The sequence below is a fragment of the Sphaerodactylus townsendi genome, linkage group LG06 (assembly GCF_021028975.2).
Source record: "Sphaerodactylus townsendi isolate TG3544 linkage group LG06, MPM_Stown_v2.3, whole genome shotgun sequence".
In the NCBI taxonomy this organism is placed as follows: Eukaryota; Metazoa; Chordata; class Lepidosauria; order Squamata; family Sphaerodactylidae; genus Sphaerodactylus; species Sphaerodactylus townsendi.
The window spans coordinates 45,607,162-45,634,029 of NC_059430.1; the positions used below are offsets into that span (position 1 = coordinate 45,607,162).

The 26,868-nt window shown below is 38.9% G+C and overlaps 1 protein-coding gene across 23 annotated transcripts in view; it reads left to right on the forward strand.

Annotated features, from left to right (window-relative positions):
• The window catches only part of ANKS1B (ankyrin repeat and sterile alpha motif domain containing 1B), a 462,906-nt gene extending 436,758 nt beyond the window's left edge, over positions 1-26,148 (forward strand). For 12 of the 23 annotated variants that reach the window (XM_048500506.1, XM_048500515.1, XM_048500510.1 and 9 more), the window contains 7 exons: positions 556-630; positions 5,427-5,555; positions 6,621-6,692; positions 12,419-12,505; positions 14,482-14,619; positions 23,365-23,532; positions 25,632-26,148. In XM_048500506.1, coding sequence (XP_048356463.1) covers positions 556-630; positions 5,427-5,555; positions 6,621-6,692; positions 12,419-12,505; positions 14,482-14,619; positions 23,365-23,532; positions 25,632-25,742 — 780 coding nt within the window. In that variant the 3' untranslated portion in view covers positions 25,743-26,148. Of the gene's footprint in view, positions 1-555; positions 631-5,426; positions 5,556-6,620; positions 6,693-12,418; positions 12,506-14,481; positions 14,620-23,364; positions 23,543-25,631 lie in introns of all 23 variants that reach the window. The other 11 variants (XM_048500512.1, XM_048500527.1, XM_048500521.1 and 8 more) reach the window with 7 other exon arrangements.
• Positions 26,149-26,868: the final 720 nt, after the last annotated feature.

Consider the following 26,868-nt stretch of genomic DNA (forward strand, 5'->3'; position numbering starts at 1 on the left):
TTCTGTTTATTTCTGTATATCTTTTTTATCACTAAAATAACTGGAAATGTTGGACTTTGGTTTGGATGGATTGCCTGTAATAGCTTTTCTATGTTATTTACAGACACTAGTAAAATAAGTGCCAGTTTCTTAACAATGGTGCTTGTTTAATCATGTTCAGTATTTGGTGATTCCGGCCTCTATAAACGTATGGATAAAAAAAAACGTTCATCAGAAGAATGTAAATCAAAGACTGAGATATGATTGAAGGATAACTGCTTTTCATTCCTGCTTTTCAATTTTCGTTCATACTTGTAAATCTGATTGAATGGTTATAGCATTATGATTGGGCCCAGAACCCACTCTGAAATTCTTTCACTGTGTTTTTTTTCTGATGGCCCAAATGATATCTTGTCAGCATATGCATTAACAAGGGCTCTAACTCAGGCTGCCAATTTAAGCTAACTTCTTGCAATTTTTGTCATCCCTCCTTCCATTACTTGATATTCCTGTATTTGGGGGTTTTGTGGTGCTTTAATATTTACAAGATGAGATGTAGTTTTCTGTTTATATTAGCAGTCATCTGTCTGTGAGATATGGACCAACCAGAATGCAGGATATCCTTACACAGCAGTCCATCAGGTTCATAATGTAAGATACTTCAATAAATGGCTACGTTGTCACTGTATGGCTGTTCAGTGTGTTGCCTTTCTGTTAATACCTGATACAGGAGCCATGCTTTTCAGACTGCAAAGCAAATGTGTAACATTCAATGATTTTCAGGACTGTATGTGTGATTTTTTTACATTTCATTCTGCATAGTGTTCGATTAGTGTGTTCGTTTCTGTGTAACTGAATGCAATTTTTTAAAACTCCAACTTTACTTTATTTCTTTTTTTAAAAAAAAGAAATTGCCATCTTGATTTCAATTTCTGTTTTGGAATATTGTCTTTGTTGACTTCCAAAGACAAGAATAAGTGTAAATTGCACAGTTTTTGCAATTTTATTCTGTTTTGTGCCTTCCCAGCTTATAACAAAAGAGGATCCTGTTTAGTTTCTCTGGGCTGTTTTTTCCCCAGTTTTACAGTGCACTGAATCACTTCAATGTATGTTATATGGGTGGTGTCTTTTATCTCACCTTTATCTCTTGCATTTATTTTTAGATGCAAAAAGTGTCTTGAAAGCAATACCCTCATCTCTAGAATATTAGCCATAAGAACACCTTTGTGTGTTACTTCAAGCATATATTACTTATTCCTGATGTGTATACAAAATAGATGCCTTGATATACTCTTTTCACAACACCAGTGTCAGTAATTGTGTAAGAAATAAGTAACCCATGAAGCAATCCTTCATTATCGTTCATCTTTGCAACAGAGGGAAGCACACATTTGCTTAGATGCAAGGAGAACCTACACACCCTCTACAAGAGGCCCTCAGGAATGACCAGCATTTACACTTCTATTAATAATATATTATGCATATAGTCCCCACAAGTAAGCACAGCTTTGGTCACTTGTGAGGGATAAGGCCTTGTCTCCTGGTTTCCCTATCTATACTGCATAACAATGGAAGTTGACTGTCCAAATTGAACACCTCAAAATGATCCTTGATGAACCCAACTGAACTATTTTACTATTAATATTGATAAAAGTGAAGATTTTGTGTGTGCAAAGGAATATGATTGGTTCAAGAGTGTGTTTTCTGCACAGAAGAGGCAGGAAGAGCCATACTGCTCCTTTTCCCATTGCAGCGCTCTGCCTTGCATAAATATTAGCCCACCTGACTCTAGTGATTCTCAGAAACAGCAAATGGGGAAAAGAGAATGTGGAAAATATCCCTGCTCCTTGCTCACATGGACTGCAGGATGCCACCCATTGTCTGTTCAAGTACTGAACATTTTTCATTTACTTGTTCTTAAATTGAGAACAGCTACTATGAATGCTTTTGGAGAGTGTGAAAAATGAACACCTATGTAATCATACTCCATTCAGACATATAGCTATTTACTCTTTATTAATTACAAGGATCATGATCTAGCAAGCCAAAACTACATGACTGACTATAGAGGGCAAATAATTCTGAATGTTGGATGTGGGATTGGAAATCCTGAGTGCACAAAGAGTTCTGAAAAGTAGCCATTACTTTGTGGCTAAACTGCGATGTATAGAAGGTCATTTTGACACCTCAGTTTCTGCATTCTGGGCCTATCTCAGATTCTCTTAAGCAGTAATTTTAAAAGCAGTAACGCTCTACATAAATTTCCATAGAGTATATTTAGCTTTCTGAAAGTTATTTGCATCAGATTGTTAAAACATGCATATATCACACGTGCTGTCATCTTAAAAACAATCTTGACAAGCTGACTATTCAAGTGGAAGAAAGTGTAATCTTGGAGTAAAAATCATATTTCTTTTTGAGTGACGTTAATAAACATACTTAAATGGAGAACGCTACACACTTTTAAAGTTTCTTGCTTATTTCATTGCATCACATCGATAAACAATGAAAAAAATCAAAGGGCATATTATAAGCAGAGTGAAATGCTAAGTACCAAGTCCCATTACTCCCAATGATACCCTCTTCCGAGAAAATGTGCATGGGATCAGACTGCAGATCTCATTGCTTGAAGTACTTAATACACTGTCTGCCTCTCCTGTGGAGGAATAAGCATATGCTGAAATCTTTCCTGTTGTATCATTGGGTCCTAAAAGCCCTTTGTTTTGACTGGATCAGTTAAGGGCCAGCTCACACTTTATGCAACATGTGTTTTTCACCACATACACAATATTTGCTGCAGTGAATACTGTAAAATATAAAAACAATCTCTGTAATCATTCAGTGAACGCATGTCTAGGAACCATGTTGTTCATATCCACTGTGTGCCCTTAATTACTGAGAAATGGGACGTCTTTGCAAGGTTCATATGTGGCAACCATAATTGCCACATAAAGTTTGAATTGGCCTTAAACAAATAAGTTTTTCGCTGTAGGAGACTCTATGTCTAATAGCTACTAATGGTCAATATTCAGTATAAACAAGATAATGAGTTAGCGGGAAGACTCCTCTATGAGTAAAGTCTGTGCCTCAACACTCTGAGAAGCCATATGAATGCCTAGTATGATTTCTTTATTATTTCTGTCTACAAAAAAGGCATACTTTCTGAAGCCCTCTTCAGGCATTGTGTTTGACTGTTCATATGGGGAAGAACGCACAACATGTAATTCTCTGATAGGTTCAATCACCATTTTATCTGAAAATGGCAACCTATATTTTCAGACTTAGTATACACATACCAGAACTCTGACTTCTGCCATACGTGCTCCAGAGCTGGACATAATAAGCACATTGCCATTTTCAGACAAATTGGTCATAGTGTAGTGAGATAACTGCATGCAGTGCCTTCTTCCCGGGCACATCAGGAAATGTATTCCTGATGTGTGTACAGTAGCTGAAAGGAGCTACTGTTTTGCAGCACTGAAATACCAGGATGAGCGAAAGCTGCATCTGCTGAAAGATTAGAGTGATTGTCATGCATATTCAGGATGACCGCACCACCCTGCCTAAAAACTCTATGCAGGGTAGTACAAAAATTATACCGCCCTTCGGGGGAGGGTGGTTATACCGCCCTTCGGGGGAGGGCGGTATAAAAGTGGAACAAATAAATAAATAAATAAAAAGGACAACTTAAACAACATTACTGTCAGCTGCAGAACATGAATGGTAATGTTGGCACAAAGTTGTTTGGTTCATTTTTTGCAATCCCACTTGAAGTTTTCATATTGAAAGGTTAATATTAACATTGGTGTCTCCCAGTTTATCTTGTGGTTTTCATTGTTGATTTGTCCTGTCATGATTGTTTTGGCCTATGGAAATGGAATGTACTGTGCTTGTTTTGTTTGCTTTGTCCTGGGTAAAGAAATAAACTGTTATTCTTTAAAGTATTATTTTGCTATGCTGTTTGACTAGAACAGTCACATAGCCTTTCAACTGGAATTGATTTTTTTAAAGTTTAGATATAGTATCTTATTTCAAATGTATTTAAAATGCGTTTAGCATGTTCGGCACAAAATACAGCAATAAATTCAGGGAATACTCTGGCTCATGCACTCATTCCCTGGCCGATGCAGAAATTAATTCTGTTTTCACAGAATGCTACAGTTTGCAGTTATCAGAGTCACAAAGTAGGGCTTGTTCTCTTTCTTACTAATCAAGGTTACCAGCAGCAGCTTACTTTTGTTAACATGGAAGAGAACAAAACATAGATTGTGATTTGGATGTGACCACAGATTAATGTTTCCTATAAGTTCAGAAAACTACTGTAGTTACTCAAAAGGAAGACAACCCTGAATGTAAGAAGGCCCCTATAAAAATGTTGTACAAACATTTTTTTAATTGGACGTAATTGTAACATGTACAAATATAAGACAACCCCTTCTTTGCTTTGGGGGTTTGTTTTTGTTTATTTTCTTGGAAGGCATACCTTTGGAAAAATCTAATCTTCCGTTTGGGTAAATACTGTAATTACATTAGTAAATAGTCTTCTATTTGAGTAAATACTGTATGAAGAAAGCACATGAGCCTGTGGTACCCGCAAGCTTGTTTACATAACATAATTACTTGGTGTTATATGTGAGCCATGCTTATTTACCCATTCTGATCCAAAAGTAAGAAGCATTAGTTGGAAAATGATGGATAGAAGAAGTAAACTGAGGAGAAAAAAAATTCAAAAGACAACTTGTAAACAAGTTTTGTTGTCATTTTGAATTTTATGTAAATATAATTGTTCTATTAAACCATAAATATCTGTTTACTTCTACGAGAAAATTCAGTGTAGTCACTACAGGTAGCAATTAAAAGTGAAAATTCCAAATGAAAATGCTTGGTTGACTCAGAAGCCAGTCCACTAATTTCAGCTATAAGTAGAATTGCCTAAGGCTGAAACCCTGTACACACTTACTTGGGAGTCAGTGCCTTTGGATAAAGCACACATTACTTTTGAGTAAACATACATATAAGTTTGCACAGCTGCAATGCTACAATTGCTGACAGATGCCATGGGACGTTCTTTTAACTGCTCCTGCATAAGATCAGGCTGTTAGTTTACTTGCACTTCACCTTTTTTGAACCTCAGTTATCTGAAATTTCTGGCTAATCATTTTATCCTGTGCAAAGATATATAAATAGTAGTTCTATTTAAATAATGCGTATTTATACAAGAATTTTGGATGCATTATTCCTGGCCAGAAAATCCAGGTAACAGGGACCATATTACAATAAAAAAATGCTATCCATTGTAGGTTGATTATAAGTTATTTGATTTGTTTTCATGGTGCACACAGTCAAAACAATATGCAACCAGTGCAAACACTAACCAATAGGGAACTGTTTTTAAAGGCAAATTTGCTTTCTGCTTACATTGCTTTTGGAATACATCTTGTTTTCAGACTGGAGACTGGGGTGAACCTTCAATTACCTTGCGGCCGCCTAATGAAGCAACAGCATCAACACCAGTACAGTATTGGCAGCACCACCCAGAAAAACTTATCTTCCAGTCATGTGATTACAAAGCATTTGTAAGTCCACTTAACTCAAGGTTCTAGCTGAAAATTTTGTCATTTTCATAATCTTTCTCTACTTAACATAAATGCTAACAATGAGTGCTTCCTTAGGGAAGGAAAATAGGCAATTCAAATGCTAACAATGAGTGCTTTCTTAGAGAAGGAAAATACAATGCAAATGGATATATGGAGGGTTTTTTTCTTTAAACCTCTGGGACGTTGCATCCTCTTTGTTAAAGACACAGGAACGATCTACAAGAAAATAAGAGTAGAGAAAAAGCTCTGTTGGATCCTTCCAAACTCTCATCTAGCCCAGTTTTTTGTTGTTGTTTCCAAAGTAGCCAATTAGAAGCTTCTGCAAAGCTGATAACTTCCATTGCGGTTTATTCCAAGCACCTGGACACAGAGAGAAAAAGATTATAGACGGTTATTATAGATTTATCTTCCGTGATACTGGCTAATTCCTTTTATTTAAGCCATGTAAACTGGTAGCTTCATCTCAAGGTACCGAATGAATAGATTATGAGTTTCATGAAAAAGCTGTTTTTCCTCTTTTCTCAATTACATTTGGCCATTTCTAGATATTCTGAGCAGTAACATTAATGCACAGATGAGGGAAATCTGGATTGCCTCTACTAGCTTCGCCATTGACTTCCATAGGCTGATTACATTCAGCATGCAGTTGGGAAAAAATTCTGTGTACAGTCAGTATAATATATTTCAACTCCATGTGTGACTTTATACAGCAATCACATAACATTGATATTTGCAAAATCCTGTAATGACATAGCATTGTTACTTTTTCAAGCACACAACCAAAATTGAAAGAGCAGAATTTCTGTTCCAGATTGTGATTCATTTTGTTTTCTCAATATAGCACCTTCAGTCAGTTCTCTTACTGTAGATATGACAGTTGCAGTACTTGGGGATAGTATTTATAGATTAACTTGTGTACAAAATGTGGGACAGTCATTCCAACTGAAAATCAAATAGAATAAGTTTATGAGGAAATAATATCTTACGCCACCTGTTTTAGCTGTCTGAAGCTACAGAAGACATATTATCTATTTGTTCTTCAAGTATTTAGGTTCTATGCTGGTAAAAGAACTAAGAGGTACAGAATCAACCCAGGATGCTTGTGCAAAAATGAGGGTGAGTAAAAGTCTTACATTAAAATTATTACAATAGTTAAGATTACCTTTTACAAATACAGTTCTGCTTTTAACTGTTTTGTACTTAAAAAACAAATTGAAAGGATAAATTGGACATAAATGTATTTTATATACCAGTTACAAGAAAAATGCTGTTGTCCTGGGCCAGGTTGAGTCAGCTCTGTAAGAGTTCTCTATCATTCACTGGGGGATCACTTCACACTAACCTCTCCATGTAAAGGCTAAAGTAAGATCAGGTACCCCACTTTTAGGTTGTAGTGAGCCCAATCCCTGTCAAGGAGAAACATTTCCTTAGTGAAAAGACTAAGTCGCAAACTCTCATAAGCAGGGTTGGAGGCATTAGGAAGAAACTGGATGGGACGCTAGAAAATTTATATTCTATTTGCTTTTTGTAAAACGTCCCTAGGACAGGCCCTGAACCATTGGGGGGGGGGTGTTAACTGTGTTGCTGGTACCTTTTAGTAACCAAAAATGCACTTGCTCAAACTGACATTTGTCTTAGGAAAATAAATAATGTGAACCATTACAAGCAACCTGCATGTTTCCCCTCAACAGGGCAGGCATCTGCTCTGGAAAACTGAGCCTGGATCTTACAGCATCTGTTCTGATTTGACTCTCATTGTTCCCTTTTTTGTTGACCTCAAGTAATGGGAGAATCATTTTTCAGTCTACTGGGATGTGGCCTGGTTAGGACCAATGATTAATACAATGAGAGAACCAGAACAACTGCATAAGAAAAGTACCGCTAAGTGACCCTAACTCCCTTAAGTAGTGAGCATGAGCACATTTCTTTTGAGTAAGAGAGCAATGAAGACTTACTTTATATATAAAAGTTAGCAGCCAAGAATTTGGGGAGCAGAAAGTCTCCTAGAACTCCCTTATTCCTCTGACTGTCTCTGCCCAATTTCAAACTGTACTCTCCTAGTTATCTCCCTCCAACTTCTGATGGGTATTACAAGTAAAAGAATGTTCTTTCTTTGTAAGTTCCTGATATTTAGGCAATGCCTTAGTGGTAGTCTATTTTAGAGTAATAAAAAAGGAAGTAAGATGAAAAGAGTATTAAACACAAAACAATGCACACCCTGCAGGAGAGCAACTAAGTAGAGTTATGAGTCAGGAGAGATGATGTTGCATACTTGTAAACCTTTGACGTGACTTGAAACATCACACCCGAGAATGCTCTGTCCCTTATGGATAGCCACCTTTCTTTGGAAGGTTGAGCTAGGCCAGTGAGATGAACTAAAGTGATTAGGAAAGCCCAAATGTCATTCTGAACAAACAGCTGGCCCATTCCTCCCAAGTCCCCAAAAACGTTTGCAGAACATTTGCAAAACATTTTTGATCCCCCCCCCACCACCACCATCACTTGTCCACTTTCATCCCCTCAAAACGATCCCTGGCTGTCATTTTGCGGTTTTTTCCCTTTTAAAATTTTTATGTGGAATTCATGCTTTAATGCTTCAGTGCCTTGTGCTGCAATTTTTCATAGCTTATGTAATCAAAGCTTCAAAGATTTAACCTCCCAAAATATAAAAATGACCAGAAATGATGGAAATAATCAGGCGAGAAGGAACAGAGTGAGTGCTGTGAGGTGACAGAAAATGGCACAGAGGAGTATTTAAACATTTTTTTTATTTCAGGGGAGTCTTACTTTTCCTTACTTAGTTACCACGGCTTTACTGATAGCCAAATATATTAACTGCTGTCCAAAATGAATTCACTTGGGAGAAAAAAAAGTTCTGCCAATTTTTTAATTTACAAAATATGCAAAATTTATCAAAGTTAAACTTCATTTTTAACCATTTCAGCACAATACATGAAATACAGGTTCCATTGCTCATCAAATTCTTGTTTTGGGCCCTCTGTTTACAAGATTAGTGAGTTTGGCCATTGTAGCATGTCCTCTCATTTAACAAATTAAGTTAACGAATACAAAAATAGTTATTGTAATCCTTGTCTTCTTCCCTTTTCAATTTGCAACTCTTCTCTGAGAGCTCATTTGTTAATACCCTCACTTGCTGTTTGGTGTATATTTGAATCCAATTAAAAAATCTTAAACCAAATTTTAAATTTTCTATTGTTTTTAAAAGGAAAGTCCAAAAATATTATCAAATGCTTTCTCTGCAAATGCTTTCTCCAGAGCCCTTCGGGGAGGGGGCGGTATAAAAGCCTCAAAATAAATAAATAAATAATAAAAATATAAAAATATAAATACTTATCTCTTTTTTCCTTTTAACAACTTCATTAGCATTGATTACAAATCATACATTATCTTTCACGTGTCTCTTTGGTACAAATCCTGTCTTATCTTCATGTATTAATGTATTTATATAACTTCTCGGTCTGGTTGCCACTATAGTCATGAACATTTTGTAATCTACATTTAATCATGATATTGGTCTATATGATTGTGGCAGTTCTGGACCGTTCCCTTCTTTATGCTTTTTTTGTATGTTTGTTTTCATTTTCTGTATTTTGATATTTTCTGTTTTTTATTTGCTATATTCTTGATATTTTACATAAATGAAAAAATATTCAGACAAATGAGATCAAATCATCCAGATTTGGCTTGGTCTATCCCCTCCTGTATGTGCACACGAAGAGTCCCTCTCCTATGTGTGAATGGCTATGTTGTATCACATTCTGCAGTAGCTAGCAGCTAATTCCTCCACAGGAGTGTTCTGCATGGGTATTTTTAGGACTAGTGTGGAGGCTAGGAATATTCATTATGACATACATCAGTTTGTCTAACTGCACAGATTTTGAAACTGTTCACTGATCCTGATGCATATTCTTGGTTTGTAAGATCCTGTTAGAAAAGTAATCATTGTTCTATTTCTCTGAACTTGCCGTGTTCATCTGTCATGTTTTTGGCCATTGGTGCATTTATTTATTTGTAATTTGATTTATAGGTTGCCCTTTCCCATAACAGGGTCAGGGTGACTTACAGCAATAGGTTAACAGTTACAATTAGCAACTAATACCACAGTATACTGTAAAATGGCACCATAAAAATCCATCCCTAACTAAGGGAAATGAATTAAAGGGAAGAATAAGGAAAGAGAAAAGGGGGTCAGCTATGTTGGAATGCCACTTCTTCCCTCAACCTAGGCCCTGAAGAACAGCTCTAGCTTGCAAGCCCTGTAGAACTGTCATAGGTCCTTCAGGATCTGAGTCTCATTCGACAGAGCATTCCACCAGGCTGAGGCCAAAGACAAAAAAGCTCTGACCCTATTTGAGGACAGCTGGATATTTTTCAGGCCAGGAGCCACCAACAAATTGTTATCCACAGAGCGAAGTGCTCTCTTGGAAGTGTATTTGGAGAGGCAGTCTCACAAGTACAAAGGTCCTAGACCCCTTAGGGGTTTAAAGGTTAGTACCAAAACCTTGAACCTGATTCAATTCTCTACTGGAATCCAATGCATCTGGCAGAGCACTGGATGGAAATGCTCTTGCTACAACATCCCCATAAGGACCCATCCAGCTGCATTTTGAACCAATTGGAGTTTCCCAAGAACTCTCAAGGGCAGTCCAGCATAGACCGAGTGTTAATAGTCTAGGCTAGAGATGACTGTTGCATGGATCACTGTAGCCAGGTCAAGGTGTGACACATAGGGTGCCAGTAACCTGGCCTGGTGAAAATTGTAGAACATCAATTTGTCCACATCTGCAACCTGAGCCTCCATAGACAAGGAGGCATCAATTATCACACCCAAACTCTTGATGTTTGGCAAAGGTATTAGCTGCACCCTGTCAAGAGTTGGAAGGTGGTCATCTCCCCACAAGTCTCCCTGATCCAGCCATAGAACCTCCATCTTCAGTTGATTTAATTTCAGCCAGCTCTCTTTCAAACACTTCACCACAGCCTCCAGACAACTGGCATCCAGCCAGCCATCAACAGATACGGCAGGGTATCATCAGCCTGAAACTCTGGACGACTGCACAAGGGGGCACATATAGACGTTAAATAGCATCAGGATGAGGATCATCCCCTGTGGGATGCCATACACCAATGGATATCATGGTGATGTTCTCTTCCTAGCTCTTTGTCCTTGGCCCTGGAAAAATTAGAACAGCCAGAAGATCATAATTGACTTGTCAAACACTTCTGTGCTAAACAACAGCAGTGCCAACCAATCCTGATCCAGCTGTCTCCAGAGATCATCTGTGAGAGTGACCAAAGCTGTCTCTGTCCTGTGGTCATCATGGACACTGGACTGAAATGGATCAGGTACTGATGTGTCCTCCAGGAAACCCTGAAGTTGTTCTGCAGCCCCTCTCAACTATCATAGTTAAGAATGAAATATGGGACACTGGGTGGTACTCAGATGGATCAAGAGGATCCAAAGATCACTTCTTCAAGAGCAGCCTTACTACTCTTTCAACCCCTCCCCACAGGGAAAGACCCATGAAGACTGGGAAAATTGATTATGCCCTTTTGGTTGGGCTTTCACCAGCCAAGACAGGCAAGGGTCCAAGGAGCAAGTGGGAGGCTTCACAGCCACCAGGATTCTGTTGATATCAGACTGAGAGAGATGGCTGAATTGGTCCAGTGTCCAGTGTTGAAGCTGAAGACAGTCAAGGGGTCTCCATTCACAAATTGTACCAAAGATGGTGGGATGTTGTGGTAGAAGGACAAGGTTTTATTCACAAAAAATCTCAAAAATGCCTCACAGCTAATGGCTAAATATTTGATGAATCCTCCGTTAGAGCTGTCAAAGGCAGAATTACCCTAAACAGTTGCACCTGGTGAGAGTTTGCAGTTGAAATACTAGCTGCATATAAGTCCATTTTTGTGACCTTCACCACCACCTCATAGGATTTCCTAAATGTCCTATAAAATGGTCTTGCCCTCGTCATACGTACTCTGCCAAATGTACTGTAGTCTAAGCTCCCATAGCTCCAAGGTATACCAAGGAGCTAGTTTGGAGCTGAAGCAAATGGGACATCAGGAAGCAATCTCATCAAAGGTTTTGGAAAGATGGCTATGCCAATCTTCCACCATCTCATCTAACGAGTCACTGGGAGGCAATGGATCCTGCAGAGAATCCAAAAACTAAATGAATGAATAAGTCAGCTCATCACCTATACAGGGTGGAGGTGGGGTGCCTAAACAGGCCTTCAGGGCAAAATGGCCTGACCATGGGACTTATAAAACTTGAGACTGAGCCAATATCTACCCCCACATCTAAGACCAAATCCAAGGTATAGCCTGCTTGATGTGTGGAACCTGAAACAAACTGGGAGATTTCCAGAGTTGCCTTGGAGGACACTATGTCCATATCTTGCTTGGAAGCAGCCACATTGGCACAGACATTGAAATCCTGCAGTACAAGCAGCCTGGGGAACTTGAACAGGCTTGGGAGGGTATCAGCTGGTGCATTAGATGAGTGGTACACCAGCCAGATAGCCAAATTCTCCTCAGCATCCGACACTTGGCCCATACAGTCAACCTCTGGAATCCTTGGGTTGTGGAATGCCTTGAAGGAGAAAGCCTCCCCTATCAGTATCACCACCAAACCCATGGCCCTTTGTGATCAATGGAGGACTGAGAAACCTAGAGGGGAGGCAGTTCTCTCAAGGAGACTGAGAAGTCAGGTTTTTTTAAAAAAATCCTTTATTCTTATTGGTAGTCGCCTTGGGCCGCAGTAAAAATATTAGTGGTCAATGCACTCAAACTAATTTTTTGTTCACTGTTGTTTTCAGAAATCTACGGAACAAATGAAGAAAGTCCCTACTATTGTTTTATCAGTTTCTTACAAAGGAGTAAAATTTATTGATGCAACAAATAAGGTACGTATAATTGACAACATAATTTGATTAGTTATGTATTTTACAATTAATGTCTCATTTTCTAAAGCCACCTATTTGCTAATGAATAATTAATTGTCACTGCATTGCTGTCCTATGAATTGTGGCTCTGCATCTTCAGCAACAGGGAGACTTGCTATGAGGAGAAAGCCCTTTTTTATTGGGAGAAGCAAGAGCACCAGGATGGCATAGGAAGCAACCGCATTGTGGATGCTTCCCTATATAACTGTCATTTTCCAGAAACTGGCTTGAAACTGCCACCAGGTGAATGTGCAACATAGGTTCCTCTGACATGGTCTCAGGCTACTCACATTACTTGGCATCTTGGGAAGGAATGACTGCTATGGTGTGTATACTTCTCAAGCCTTACCCAGCATTAAAATAGTAAGGGAATGAGGATATTGTATTACTTTTTACAGGGTCTCTATAATTTTGGCATGATTCGTGATGTTTTATTAATAAGTTTCTTCAGTCCAAAGATACTTGCTTCGTAGATGAAGGGATTGCTGTGGACATAGCATACCTTGATTTTACTAAAGCTTTTGACAAGGTGCCCCATTGTATTCTCACAAGTAAGCTAGTGAAATGTGGACTAGACAATGCCACTATTAGATGGATTTCTAGTTGGTTGACTGACCGAACTCAATGGTGCTCACCACTGGCTCATCTTCATCTTGGAGAGAAGTAGCTTGTGGGGTGCCACAAGGTTCTGTCCTGGGCCTGGTGCTATTCAATATTTTTATCAGCAACTTGGATGATGGAATAGAAGGCATGCTAATCAAATTTGCAGATGACACCAAAATACCCCATAAGACAGAGTCAGAATTCAAAATGATCTCAACAGATTAGAGAGCTGGGCCGAAACAAACAAAATGAATTTCAACAGAGATAAATGTAAGCTAGTAGACTTAGACAGAAAAAATGAAATGCACAGATATAGGATGGGTGACCCCTGGCTTGACAACACTACATGCGAAAGGGATCTGGTAGTCTTAGTAGACCACAAATTGAATAAGAGTCAGCAGTGTGATGCAGTGGCTAAGAAAGCCAATGCGATTCTGGGCTGTATCGATAGGAGTATAGTATCTAGATCGAGGGATGTAATTGTACACCTCTATTCTGCATTGGTTAGACCTCACATGGAATACTGTGCACAGTTCTGGACACCACAATTCGGGAAGGATATTGACAAGCTGGAATGGGTCCAGAGGAGGGCAACCAAAATGGTAAAAGGTCTGGAATCCATGCCCTTTGAGGAGAGACTTAGGGAGCTGGGTATGTTTAGTTTGGTGAAGAAAAGTTTGGTTCAGGAGGTCCAAAGTTATGGACCCTCAAAAGGGTAGCCCCATCTCCTGTTAGCTCCCATTGGAAACAATGGGGGATGGGGCACCCACTTTGGGGGTCCATAACTTTGGACTCGCTGAACCAAACTTCACCAAACCCAGGTAGTATAATCAAGACAGTCTCCGAATGAGACCCTGAAATTTTGATCCCACTAGCTTTAAAAATGGCCCCCCCTGCAGGCCCAAATGTGAAAAAACCAAAAATACAAAAAAAATCAGATGGACCCAAATTTTTCAGGTATGTTATTTGTCTTATTCGGGCATACAGGTAATTTTATGCCCAAATAAATCTGAAGTTTACTGAATTTCTAAGGTATTGACCAAGCCTAGTTGCAACTCTTAAATTTACAAACAGGGAAACAAGACTCATGCAAGTGTTCTTCTAGTAATTATAATTTAACTTAGGTTTATGCTTAAATATTGTTATTACATTACTAATGAAGTTTGCACCAATAACCCAATGTTAAAACCAGGTATGCTAAAAATATTCATAACTCTCTGCTCCCCTCCTTGTGTTCATTATCTTAAACTGTGGCTAAATCATTGATTGATTGCCCGCATACAAATCTTGTTGCAATTAAAAACACTGAGGACTGTTTTTTTTATTATATTTAGAATATTATTGCTGAACATGAAATTCGTAACATTTCCTGTGCTGCACAAGACCCAGAAGACCTCTCTACATTTGCTTATATCACAAAAGACTTGAAGACAAATCACCATTACTGCCATGTGTTCACTGCCTTTGATGTGGTCAGTTTGCTATAACTATTATTTTATTTGCTAACTTATTTTTTCTGTCTAGTTTTTATTAAAAAATCATTATGATGGGCATCATAAAAATGATTTGAAAATGGAAATGATTTTGAATTAAGCAAATAGAGATTGAAACCTTTTAATTTCAACTATGATGACAGTTGCTCAGGTTCTGTTATGGTCAGCATATAGCAATTTAGTCTCAGTGTATATGGTGAAAAGGTAGGAAAATTAACGAATAAAGCAAGTGGAAAGTAATACTAATCAAAACTGTATCTATAGATAACAACTTGGACTTCTGCACTAGGAAAGGATCTCTGAACTTAAGACAATTGAGTTTTATGGCCATCGTCTATTTAGGGTATCTCTCTCTCTCTGTTTGTGGATTAATGGCCCAATTCAGATGAGGGGGGTCAAATTGGTGTTTGGAGCAGCGGAGGCCTGCACCAATGCATTTTCCCCCTCTGCCAGCATAAGGGCTACTTATACTGGTAGAGAGAACAGAGACACTAGCTTGCAGACACTGAGCAGCTCTGCAATGATCATATCTGGAAGTCAGGGGCATACCGGCCTAGGGAATACTCACGTCCCCTGGAGCATACCTTTCGATCACGTTAGGGGGTGCTGGACAACCCCCCATGTGACAAACTGGTTTGCGCTCCCCGACATGGCGCCCCGCCCTCCTGTTGGCTCTCTGTCATCCGGCTTCTACCCTCCTGAGACCCTGGGGCAGTGCTCTGCCCCCCCCGCCGCAGCTGGGCTTCTGCCCTGGGGAAAGAAGGAGCTCAGTTGGCCTCTACAGATGTGCTTTTAAAAGCACAGAGGGTGGGGGTGGGGCTTGGGAGTGGGACCACACCCACAAGCCCTGCCCCCAGGCCTCCGTGCTTTTAAAAGCATGTCCGTGGAGGCTGGCTCAGCTCCTGCTCTCCCCAGGCTCTGAGGAGAGCAGAAGCCGGGCTGTAGGGAGCCCGGGAGCGGGAGGGCCCAGGGGGGCGCCCGGAGAAGGAGTTGTCTCTGGGTACAATTCCCCCCCCCCGTGCCTCTGCTGGAAGTGGGTGCCATTAGGGAGCTATGATGGCATCTGACCACAGGGCGGGGCAGTCCAGGGGCATTCTGTGAAGCCAAGGGTGGCCCTCTGTTTTAGCAGACTGACACCACACAAAAATGTAGTGTAAATCTATTTCCTCAATGGGATTATTCAGGCGGCAGGACAGTTTTTCAATTTCCCTCCTCTCTGCACCACCTGCATCGTTTGGAGGGAGTGTGGCACTGCCTTTGCTGCACCATTCCCGTTGTGGTGGAGTTCCCCCACCCATCTGGATTGCGCTGTTAATATACTTCTATGGCAATAAGAAAAAACAGTGCTGAAAAGAATGAAGGCTATGCATGTGAAAAATCCATTTGTGCACAAGAATAATTTCAGCCAGAAATTTTATAAAGTCATTCGCTTTTATTTTTAATATAATGGTTGATTGAAGCTTTCAGTATAATGTTCTAATTTTTACAAATTAAATGTATATCTTGAAGTTTATGTGTATCACAATTCCCAATTCCATCTGGTACTTGTAATACAATGCAAGAAAGGGGAAGGAATATGTGTCTTTAATGTTTCTTGTAGTAAAACAAAACAATCAGGATTAAATTCCACAGAAAGCGTAACATGAATTACTTTTTGTAAACTATACTTAGCAAATATAAATTGGGGTATTTACTTATTGCTTTGGTTATTAAAAGAGAAATACCAAAGCTAATGTTCTTTTTCGTAAAGATACTGAGACAAGGTGGGATAAAGTGGGATAAAAATGTGCTAGAGACAAATAATTTATTTCTCTTGAGATGGGGCTCACAGTCTAATGGTAGAACATCCACATTGCATGCAGGAAGTGTAAGGTTCAATCCCTGGCTTCTCCCTTTAAAGGGATTTGGTAGTAGATGATTTGATACCTGTGACTCAGGAGAGCTGTCGTCAGTTAAAGTAGATAATATTAATTTTGTGAGCCCAATAATCTGACTCATTATGACAGCTTTTTCCTCACAGCTAACACGTAATCAGTTTTTGGTTCAATACTCATACCTATGGAACCTCAACTAAATAGGGTAAGGACACCCTAAAGTATCTGATTATAGTCTGATAAAATGAAACAAGGAGCAGAATAGTTGTGTTTCTGAATAAGCAGTTATATTCATTTGCCAAATTAGATGACTTAGGCAGTGGAAAATGTATTGGAGCAGCTATTGTTTTTTTATGGTTGACATCACTTAGCATTTAGTTCTCTCTTATTAGTGGTGTTCCTATTTGGTTGGTCTAATTTTCAGGAATCCTACAAGGGAAGGGGAGTGAGAGAGTTAGGGGTGGCATGCAAAGGAGGGACGGGAGGGAGGGGTGGCATGCAAGGGAGGGGAGGGCCCCCGGCATCTGGACCTGGCCCACCTACCCTAGTGGAGGGAGGGGAAGGGGAGGGATGGGTGGCATGCAAGGGAAGGGAGGGAGGGTCCCCAGCATTTTGACATGGCCCACCCACCATAGCAGAGAGAGGGGGAAGGGTTCTATGCAAGGGGATGGAAGGGAGGGAGGGGGGGAGGGGTGGCATGCAAGGGAGGAGAGGGAAGGGGAGGGCATTGATAATTCTGAGCTCCTTTCTACCTGTAAATAATGTTACTACGTTTTTGTTCACTTCTTGTAGTATAGGGCTGGGATTAAATGCACCAATCACTCCTGCACTATTCAAAGTACCACAGTATGCTTGGCCATTCTGATGTAAAATTCTATTTAGAGAGTTATCTGTACAGGCAGTGATAGGATTGGAATTGGATTCTGGAACAAATGGACTAAGTAATGTTTAATTAGTAGACAGAAATAAAAATAAACTGTCTGCATGTTTAATTCTTAGCAGATCCTGGACTTATTTATATTACAAATGACTTCGTATGTTCTTGAAGCTTTAGATGCATAAAGCTGAGGATGCTTAGATAAATTTTATGAAATGCAGCTATTTTGGATCATAGAAAATAATATTTTCTGAAGCCCATGTTTCAACTTGAAAGGAAACAGAATATAACGGTTTTGAAGGTGATCCTGCTTGGTCAGGAAACTGCCTCTGTAGCAGACACCTCCTTTCTTCCGCCCTTTTACTGAACTGGTAAGAATCCATTCTTAATCATGCCATTTATAGCTCAGTTTCCTTCATTCTTGGTTATAGGCTTACAATTCTTTATTTTTCCCTATGCAGTTTCAGATTTGAAGCATTCTTCAAAAGCACATTGTCTCTAATTTAGACTGAGATTTGACAGAACTAAGTTGATCTGGGCAACTTATTTTTTAAAACAAAAATATTCTGTTTTCTGTAAAATGTGGTTAATCCACAAACGTGTGAGATTAGGCTGGTGTAAAGTCAAAAATGAATAAAATATTCTTAAAAGAAGCTGGCTTCAATAAGGAAAGAAATAATTCATATTTATTCAAGACAAGTTTTATAATTTTTTTGTTTATTTTTCTCCCCAATCTACATTTTACATTCTAGTCAGACATTGTCTCGTTCAACTTGTCATCAATACACATATAAGAATAAGTCAAACATGACAGCATACACTGAATTTCATTCTTTCTGTGGTGGTAAACAGATTCTTGTAATTTACAAGTTCTGTTCAGAACAAGATTGGCAACTACCAATAAACTGGCTGAATAAAAATGTCAACTACACTCTAAGTATCTAGAAATCACTCACCCTGCAAAAACACCCCACCTACGCCAGTGTTCAGAGGCCTTTTGTTTATCATGAATGGCACAATAAAAGCTACAAGCGTCAGATGGCATATCAATGGAGAACAGCATGATCATAAAAAATCTGAACATTATAGAAAACTTGACAGTTTTTTTGTCCCATTAGCCTTTAAAAAAAATCTGTATTGCATGTTGCAAAATAAACATCAGAACTGATAGCTTTTGACACTGTTTCAGTTAGTTCAGTAGTACAGTAGATGTTTGCTTTCTTAGTTCTTTAAATTATATCAGTTATGTTAGTACTCAGTTCTCCTTCTCTTTTGCTCTCTCCTGAGATAACTTTATTTACCCACAGGTTAGCAGGATTTCTCCACACTGGCTAGGACAAGCTGATCTCAGATACGTCCTATCTCACGCTAAGGTTTTCGAGTAGAATTTCTCTTTTCTGTTTCCCTACAGAATTAAATCTGCTCTCTCCTCTGTGAAATGCCACTATCTCAACAAGCCTTCTTTGCTTATTCTCCTTTAGTGTATTTCCCCCAGAGATAAATAAGTAACTAGTATGTTTTAAGTATATCATTATTGTATTCTTGGTAACTCAGAACAGATCAGTCTCATCTTCCTGACTTGTCCCCTCGCAAAGAGAAAGCTTTTCACCAAGAGAATGGAACACTTCACTATACAACTGTTCCTTAGCTCTCTCTGCCTCTGAATACCTCTCAGTCCTCACAGTGCTGACTGAAAATTGGCTCTCTAGCAGCCAGCCATTCACAAGCTGTTGTGGTTAACTCCCTGTTATACTCCCAGCTATACTCTGAATACAAGCAGTAAAGTCCTGGAATCTGTCACATACAGCTGGGTAGAAAGTCACAGAAGACCAAGTTCTTAGACTACGCAAGTTCAATAGACTACGCAAGTTCAGCAAGGCACAGAAAGCTGTGTCAACTTATCAACTCAGGAAGACTAGTCCATCGTTTGCAAAACTACTGCACTCTAAGATATTAGTCAGATTTTTGACATTTAAGAAAGGGGGGAAATGAATTCTTGTAAAAGAAAGATCCAAAGATGCATCCAGGTGCATCTTGAAGCTGATCATATTTTTGCAGGGCATAAATGTTCATGAGTCCAAGCTTACTTTATCAGACATAAATGAGATCCATCAGTCCACATATGAATGTCAGAAGATGAGAGGTGTTACAAAGAAGGGCCAGTTAGAATCAGAATGCAGAGGTACAATGCAAAATATAATATAATCAAAATATAATCAGTAGAACAAAGAGATATGCATAGGAGGGGGAAAATGATGAAAATCACCATTTATGAGATAAGTACCTAATGTCTTGATTCAGACCAGGGTGGGGGATGGGGGTCCATTGTCCTGAACTTATTCATGAATTCCAGTTCAGCAGTCTCAAATAGTAATCTCAATTTGAAGCTTCCTAGTTGGAGAACTGCCATACTTAGATCAGCAATAGAATGTCCCAGAAGATGTTCTTCCTTGGGAGTTGAATATATAGGTTCAGTGATGATCAGAGTATAATTGCTTGTGTAGAAATATATTTCTATATACAGAAAAACTGTGTGTTATGTATTAAGTGCTGTAAAATTGTTTCTGACTTATAGAGACCCTATGAATGAATGACCTCCAAAACATCCTGCTGTTAACAGCCTTTCATCAGGTCTTGCCAGCTGAGGGCTGTGGCTTCATTTGAGTAATCCATCTCAAGTTCGGGTTTCCTTTTTTCCTGCTTTCTTCAACATTTTGAAGCAGTATTGTCTTTTCCAGTGACTCTTGTTTTCTCATAATGTGACCAAAGTATGATAGCCTCAGTTCAGTCATTTTAGCTTTTGGGGAGAGTATTGATTTGATTTGGACCTACTTTTCTTTTCGATGCTCCATGATATCCATAAAACTCTCCTCCAACACTACATTTCAAATTAACCCACTTTACTCCTCTTAGCTGTCATCATTGTTCATCTTTCACACTCATACATGGTAATGCGGAATACTATGGCATCATTTCACTTAAGAATCTCTTCTAGCTCCTTCATGACTGCCCTTTCCAGTCTCAAACGCCTTCTGATTTCTAGGTTGAACTCTCCCTTTTGGTTAATGATTGAGCCAAGGAATAGAAAATCTTGAACAATTTCCATTCTTTATAGTCAATCTTAAAGTTGTGTAATTCCTTTTGTCTTCTTGAGTCATTACTTTTGTCTTCTTGAAGTTCAGCTGTAATCCTGCTTTAGCACCCTGTGCTTTAACCTTCATTGCTAGTCGTGTCAAGTATTTGCTATAACCTCCAAACAATCTACAGACTCACTAAGCAAATTCAACAAATGCTATGTTCAGCAAAGGATAAGAACCTCTAGCCTCTGCAGGAGTCCACCACATACTGTGCAGCTGTGGACAAGTATACATAGGGACTATGAAACACAATGCCCAAACACGAATCAAAGAACATGAAAGGCATTGCAGACTAATTCAGCCGGAAAAATCAGCAATAGCAGAACACGTGATAAACCAAGCTGGACACAGAATGTTATTTGAAAACACAAAAATTCTGGACCACTGACAACCACTACATCATACTACACAGAGAAGCTATTGAAATCCACAAGCACATGGACAATTTCAACAGAAAGAAAGAAACCAGAAAAATGAACAAAGTTTGGCTACCAGCACTTAAAAACACTAGAATCAAGACAATGGTTTGTGAACCCCACTCAGGATGTCTCCAGGCAGGAAGCAATCAAAGGGATTAAAATGCCAGGCAACTACTATGTAGATGCCCTCACTGATTATGCAACTTCATTGTTACTTACATATGCTAAAATGGGTGGATTCCACTCAACACATGCAAGTCACACTTGCTAATTGCACCCTTTACACTTGTTAACCAATGCAAATGGTTCTTTCTCCCACCCTGGACATTCCACAGGTATATATACTCCACTTGCTTTACTATCCTCAGATCCTCTTGAGATACCAGCCACAGATGCAGGCGAAACGTCAGGAGAAAATGCTACTGGAACACGGCCACACAACCCAGAAACTCCACAAAACTCTTAGTTAATTTTGCTATTGTTGCATATTCCACTAGTTTATTTTCCTCTTGGCTTGGACATTCTGTCTTCCATTTTGTTGCAAGTATTACTCTGGCCTCCAATATCAGATACTGAAATAGTTCTTCTGAAATTTTGGGAATAGTTTTGGTAATATGCCTAATAGCACAGTCTTAGCATCTATTACAAATTTGATTTTTAGGAGTTTCTGAAATTTCTGCATAAAACCTTTCCAGATTTTCCACATGATCACCACATGTGATAAAAGTAGTAATCTAGTTCTTCATATTTCCAGCATTTTGCTTTGTAAATTTCACCAGTGAAAACTGGTGGAATGAAGATTACATATCTCAATTGTTAATCTTCCACCAGTTTTCACTCCACCTTCATCTAAAGAGGAGCCCCTCGGGGATAGTGCGGTATAAAAATCTAATAAATAAATAAATAAATTTAATCCATTTTCCTTTATATATTTTTCATTCAGTTTGATCAGACAGGCAGATAAAATACATCCTAGTCTGACACCTTTGCCAAATGAAAACCATTGTGTTTCTTCATATTCTGTCCTTACATTAGCTTTTTGTCCAGAGTTCAGGTTGCACATCAAAACAATCATGTGTTGAGAGGTGAAAAGCTTTTGTTTACAGTAGGGAGTTTGGTCTGTTTGGAGTGCAGAAATGACATCCGATGTTTACTAGGACTTCCATCCTGAGTGTGAAGCTGCTGTGAACCAGCTGGTCAACTTGGAGCTCTGTGCCTTGGAGCTCGCTTCGAATGTGATAATGTCACCTTGAGCCACATGACCAAGTTCTTCAGGGATCAGTCCTAAGAAGAAAGTTCCCAAGACACCAAAACAAGTAAGGGAGGGTCACGTTGTGGTCAAGGACATCAAGAAGTCTAACTAGGACAAGTGGAACATCAGCTTGGAAACCTTGCATAAAGCTTTGCATCTGGAGAATATAGTGAACCAAGCTCTGCTGGACATGCACAAGCTGGCAACAGAGATTGGTGACCCTTTCTATGTGACTTCCTAAAATCCAAATACCTGGAGGAGCAAGTGAAGGCTGGGAGACTACATCAAGAACCTGAAGTACCCCAGAATAGCAAATACCTGCTTGACAAGCTCACCTTGAGAAAGTGCAGCTGACCTGTACAGACTGAGACATCTTCATGTGTTTCTAGAGACACAAAATAAAATTGGTATTAAAAGCCATCCCCCACCCCCAAAAATCAGATGTTGTGACCCATCCATTTCTTTTAAAGCCAACCATAGCTTGTCATAATCCACACAAACACTTTGCTGTAATCTATGAAGCCCAAGCTGGTTTTCTGCTGAAATTTTCTCATATGTCTGAGTAATCAATGTAAATTTGTAATATGATCTCAAGTGCTTCTTCCATTTCTGAATCTGGGTTGAGCATCTGGCATTTCTTGTTCCATATATGGTAACAATCTTTGCTGTAAGATTTTGAATATCTCTTTACTTCTGTGAGAAATTATAGAGAAACTATGAGCTATGTATAACTGGGGTGAAGGGACAGAAGGAGACTAAATACAGAATCCCAATACCAGTCATGCAAGCCCTAGGTAAAACATTTAAAATGTGGCATTACACATTATATACAGAATGTTGTGTAATAAGTTTCCCCAGAGTCTATTGACTTCTGGGTTGTAGTCCTCGTGTATAGTAGACCACTGATGTTTACACTCTGGCTGTAATACATGGGGCTGTAGATCACAGGTACATAAAAAACTGCTTGTTTTTTCCAGAGTATCTATACTAATTATAAGCTTTAATTATTAAATAATTTCTACAGCCCTTTCCAGAAATATACAAAATTCCCACTGGCGTAGCAGCCTTCACTTATATGTATATGTTTATATCTATATGTATGTATGTATTATATGTATGTATATCTCCTACCTAGTTTTAATACTATTCTTTATTACTGTTCCAGAATTTAGCTTATGAAATAATTCTAACATTGGGACAGGCATTTGAGGTAGCCTACCAACTAGCACTTCAAGCTCGAAAAGGAGGCCATTCGTCAACCCTTCCAGAAAGCTTTGATAATAAACCTACCAAACCAATTCCTAAACCACGTGTTAGCATTCGAAAATCTGTGGTGAGTAAAAGTATGTGGCATACAAATTTTTAAAGAATTAATTAGGGTTTTGTGGGGGAGGGGTTAAAATCTGTGTTTCCATCCATTCTCCCCTCAAAAGACAGTGTGAGATTAGTGGAGTTGTAATTTCAGTTGGGTACATTGGGTATTCTCATGTTCCTTCTCTCCCCTTCCCATGGTATTGTTTATAATACTGGAGATCAAATCCAATACCTGCTGAAAATATTTTGTATAGGGAGCCAATGTGATGTAATGGTTAAGAGTGGTGGACTGTAATCTGGAGAACCGGATTTGATTCCCCACTCCTCCACATGTGTGGCAGACTGTTATCTGGTGAACTGGATTTGTTTCCCTGCTCCTAAACATGAAGTCTGCCGGTGACCTTGGGTTAGTCACAGAACTCTCTCAACCCCACCTTCCTCACAAGGTGTATGTTGTGCAGAGAGAAAAGGAAAAGGAGTTTGTGAGCTGCTTTGAGATTCCTTACAGGAGAATAAGGCGAGTTATACATCCATACTCTTCCTCTTCTAGTATTACCTGGGCTGCGTTCACATATTATGGTTTCATATCACACAAGCCATTACTATTTGATAATTTCATATATGAAACAACTTCTGTCAAGCATCATGTGGATCACTGCCTTCACTGCCCTATGATTGCTCAAGGGCATTTGAAGGTCCTTCTGCCTCCATATCAAACTGTTCACCAGCTAAAATAAGCATCAGAGATTTTACTCTGTGAAGTGAGGTGGGTGGCAGCCATAGAGGAAGTCTTTACTGCAATTGTCCTCAAATATGGAATACCTTTTCTACAGTGCCTGATTTTCAAACTTGTAGGTGTTAAGTGAAAATGTAACTTGCCCAAGCATTTTGCAGCATTTCCCCCTGCTCTTTCAGTTTTATATGCTGTTTGTTTCTGTTGCTTTTGCCTGATCATTTTTATGGATGTTTTTGGTTTATAATTATCATGTTATGGCATGATCCATATTATATGAGAAAGCCACAAGCACTTCTGCATTAAAAGTAGCCAATAAATATCTGTTAAATACCATAATTTGTCTAGCTAAGGAGCAGCCAGACTGTAGAAAGCTGCTATTAATCTACCTCTTGCTTAACGATGAATTGTAAGAGAGATTGTTAATTGAATAGTTGGATCTAACTCAAGCTCACATTTCCCACATGTCCACTTACAGGTACTTATAAATGTGTACTTAGATCTGACCAAATCCTTTTAGAGACCAAGGTCTATAATACATTCAGCCCCCATTGCCCAGTGCCTTGTATGGCACCTTGCCAGCCCAAACTGCTGCCACCTCTGTTTTAGAATAAAGCCCATCTTCCACTGCATTCAGCCTGTTGGTAGGCAAGTGAGCTGAATGCAGTAGTGGGTACATTTTTTCATAAACAGCAACAGTTCAAGCTGGAAAGGATGCCCTGCAAGACAATGCAATGAAGTTTCTTCAGAGCTGGGATGGATTGCGGATCTTCACTTTTAACTAAATCTATATGTACATGAGTGTATCATCACATCTAGTTGACCCTGTTTGTGCACATGGGTTTGCACTGTGCATCACTCCCTGTCCCATCCCCAGTAGCTGGAAGTGTGCATATGTATCCTTGCTATGAAATTGGAGATAATTTAAATCAGTTGAATTTAGCCGCACCCTGTCAAACAGTTGAAATATATGATAGTTGTTTGACAAGGCTGTGTACCCATGGAGGTTTACAGGCAGAAGAAATGACTTTTACAGTATGATCGTTCAGAAAAGTCTGTATAAACCTGCATAAACTCCATAGTTACAGAGAAAACAGCTAAGCTTAATAAAATTCCCTATTAGATTCTTGAAGCTTCAGATTGAGTGTAGATACATCTCTGGTTCCACTAGTTCAGTTCTGTAAAGGCTATGAAAATAATGAAGCAATCCCCCTTTGGATTATTCTGATAAAACAGAATATGTACCATAGCCCCAGGAAAGCAATACATGGCACATGCCCCTTGGATAATGATGTGACACTGTGACCCAGTTTGAGCACAGTTTTAATGTTCAGCGGATAGATTAGATAATGCAGGCTTGTATTCTTTTGTATTTTCTTTCAAAGCAGATAGATCCCACTGAACAAAAGACTCTTGCCAACCTACCTTGGATTGTAGAACCAGGACAAGAAGCTAAAAGAGGAATTAATACCAAGTATGAAACCACAATTTTCTGATAGCAAACTGTCTCCTCTGTTTCTTGTTGTGCCTTGCACTCAAAGCAGTCATAGCACAGCCTTTCCTTGATGGCAATTCTTCAGTCCAGTAGAGGGGAAGACTGCACTATATGAGTGGCCTTGAAACTAGCAAAAACAAAAACAAGACAAAACAAAAGGCTGCTGGTCATTTCTGGTGATTGTTCTTCCTGCAGCACTGACAGAAGAATGAGGTGAGATGGAGACTTTTCAGTGATAGCCCACAAGAGGAGTGGGAGATTATTTTTCACGCACGCACTTCTCTTATGACTTTGCCACAGTGCTTTCTTTGATTTCGTATTTTAACGTTCAACTTTTACAAAGGTCTCTAACATTAATGCTGCTCAGTTGTGGTTGGGTTTTTTTTATTTCAGACACGGCCGTTTTCATTTGAAATGGACCCAGATTGTTTAAATACAGTATTTGAGAAATGGTTGTGAAATGATGGGACTCCTTCATAAATTAATTCTAGTTTATTTTTAAAACTAACAATGATAAGAAGTTAGTTTCATTGTTTTCTGTATTTGCTGGTTTTATGTAATCCTTCATGTCATTTAATCATCTAGAGAACTAAGGTTCTATATAGCAGTGTAACAAAGAATCAGAGTTTTATGAATGGCTTGAAAAAAGAGGAATTAATAATAATGCATGGAAAATGCACATTGTATTGAATATTTTTGTGGGAGAAAGGAAAACTATAAGAGACCAGTATGAATATTTATGATAAACGAGGACATGAGAGTTTGGATTTAAGTTAAATAAATCATTGTTACTGTCCTATTTGCAACAACAGTAACAGTGGGGGGAACTCAATGAGCTAAGTGCTTCACATGATCGGAGCAAAACAAATCTGCCCAGCAATTGCACTACAGGCACGTGCAAATGTACACAGTTTTTTTTTTTCAATTTATAGCCATGAATTTATCAGTTTTTAAAAATCTGAGAAATAGTTTTAATCATTTTACGAATTGTATCAAACTTTCTGCTTCAGAAAGCTGGTTTTAATGTAAAAGTTCAACACACAAGGTTTTTTTCCCTAAATGAACACAAATTCCAAAGTAATAAATTCTTTCCACAAAACACTGTTGAGCATTGGCTTGACATTAGA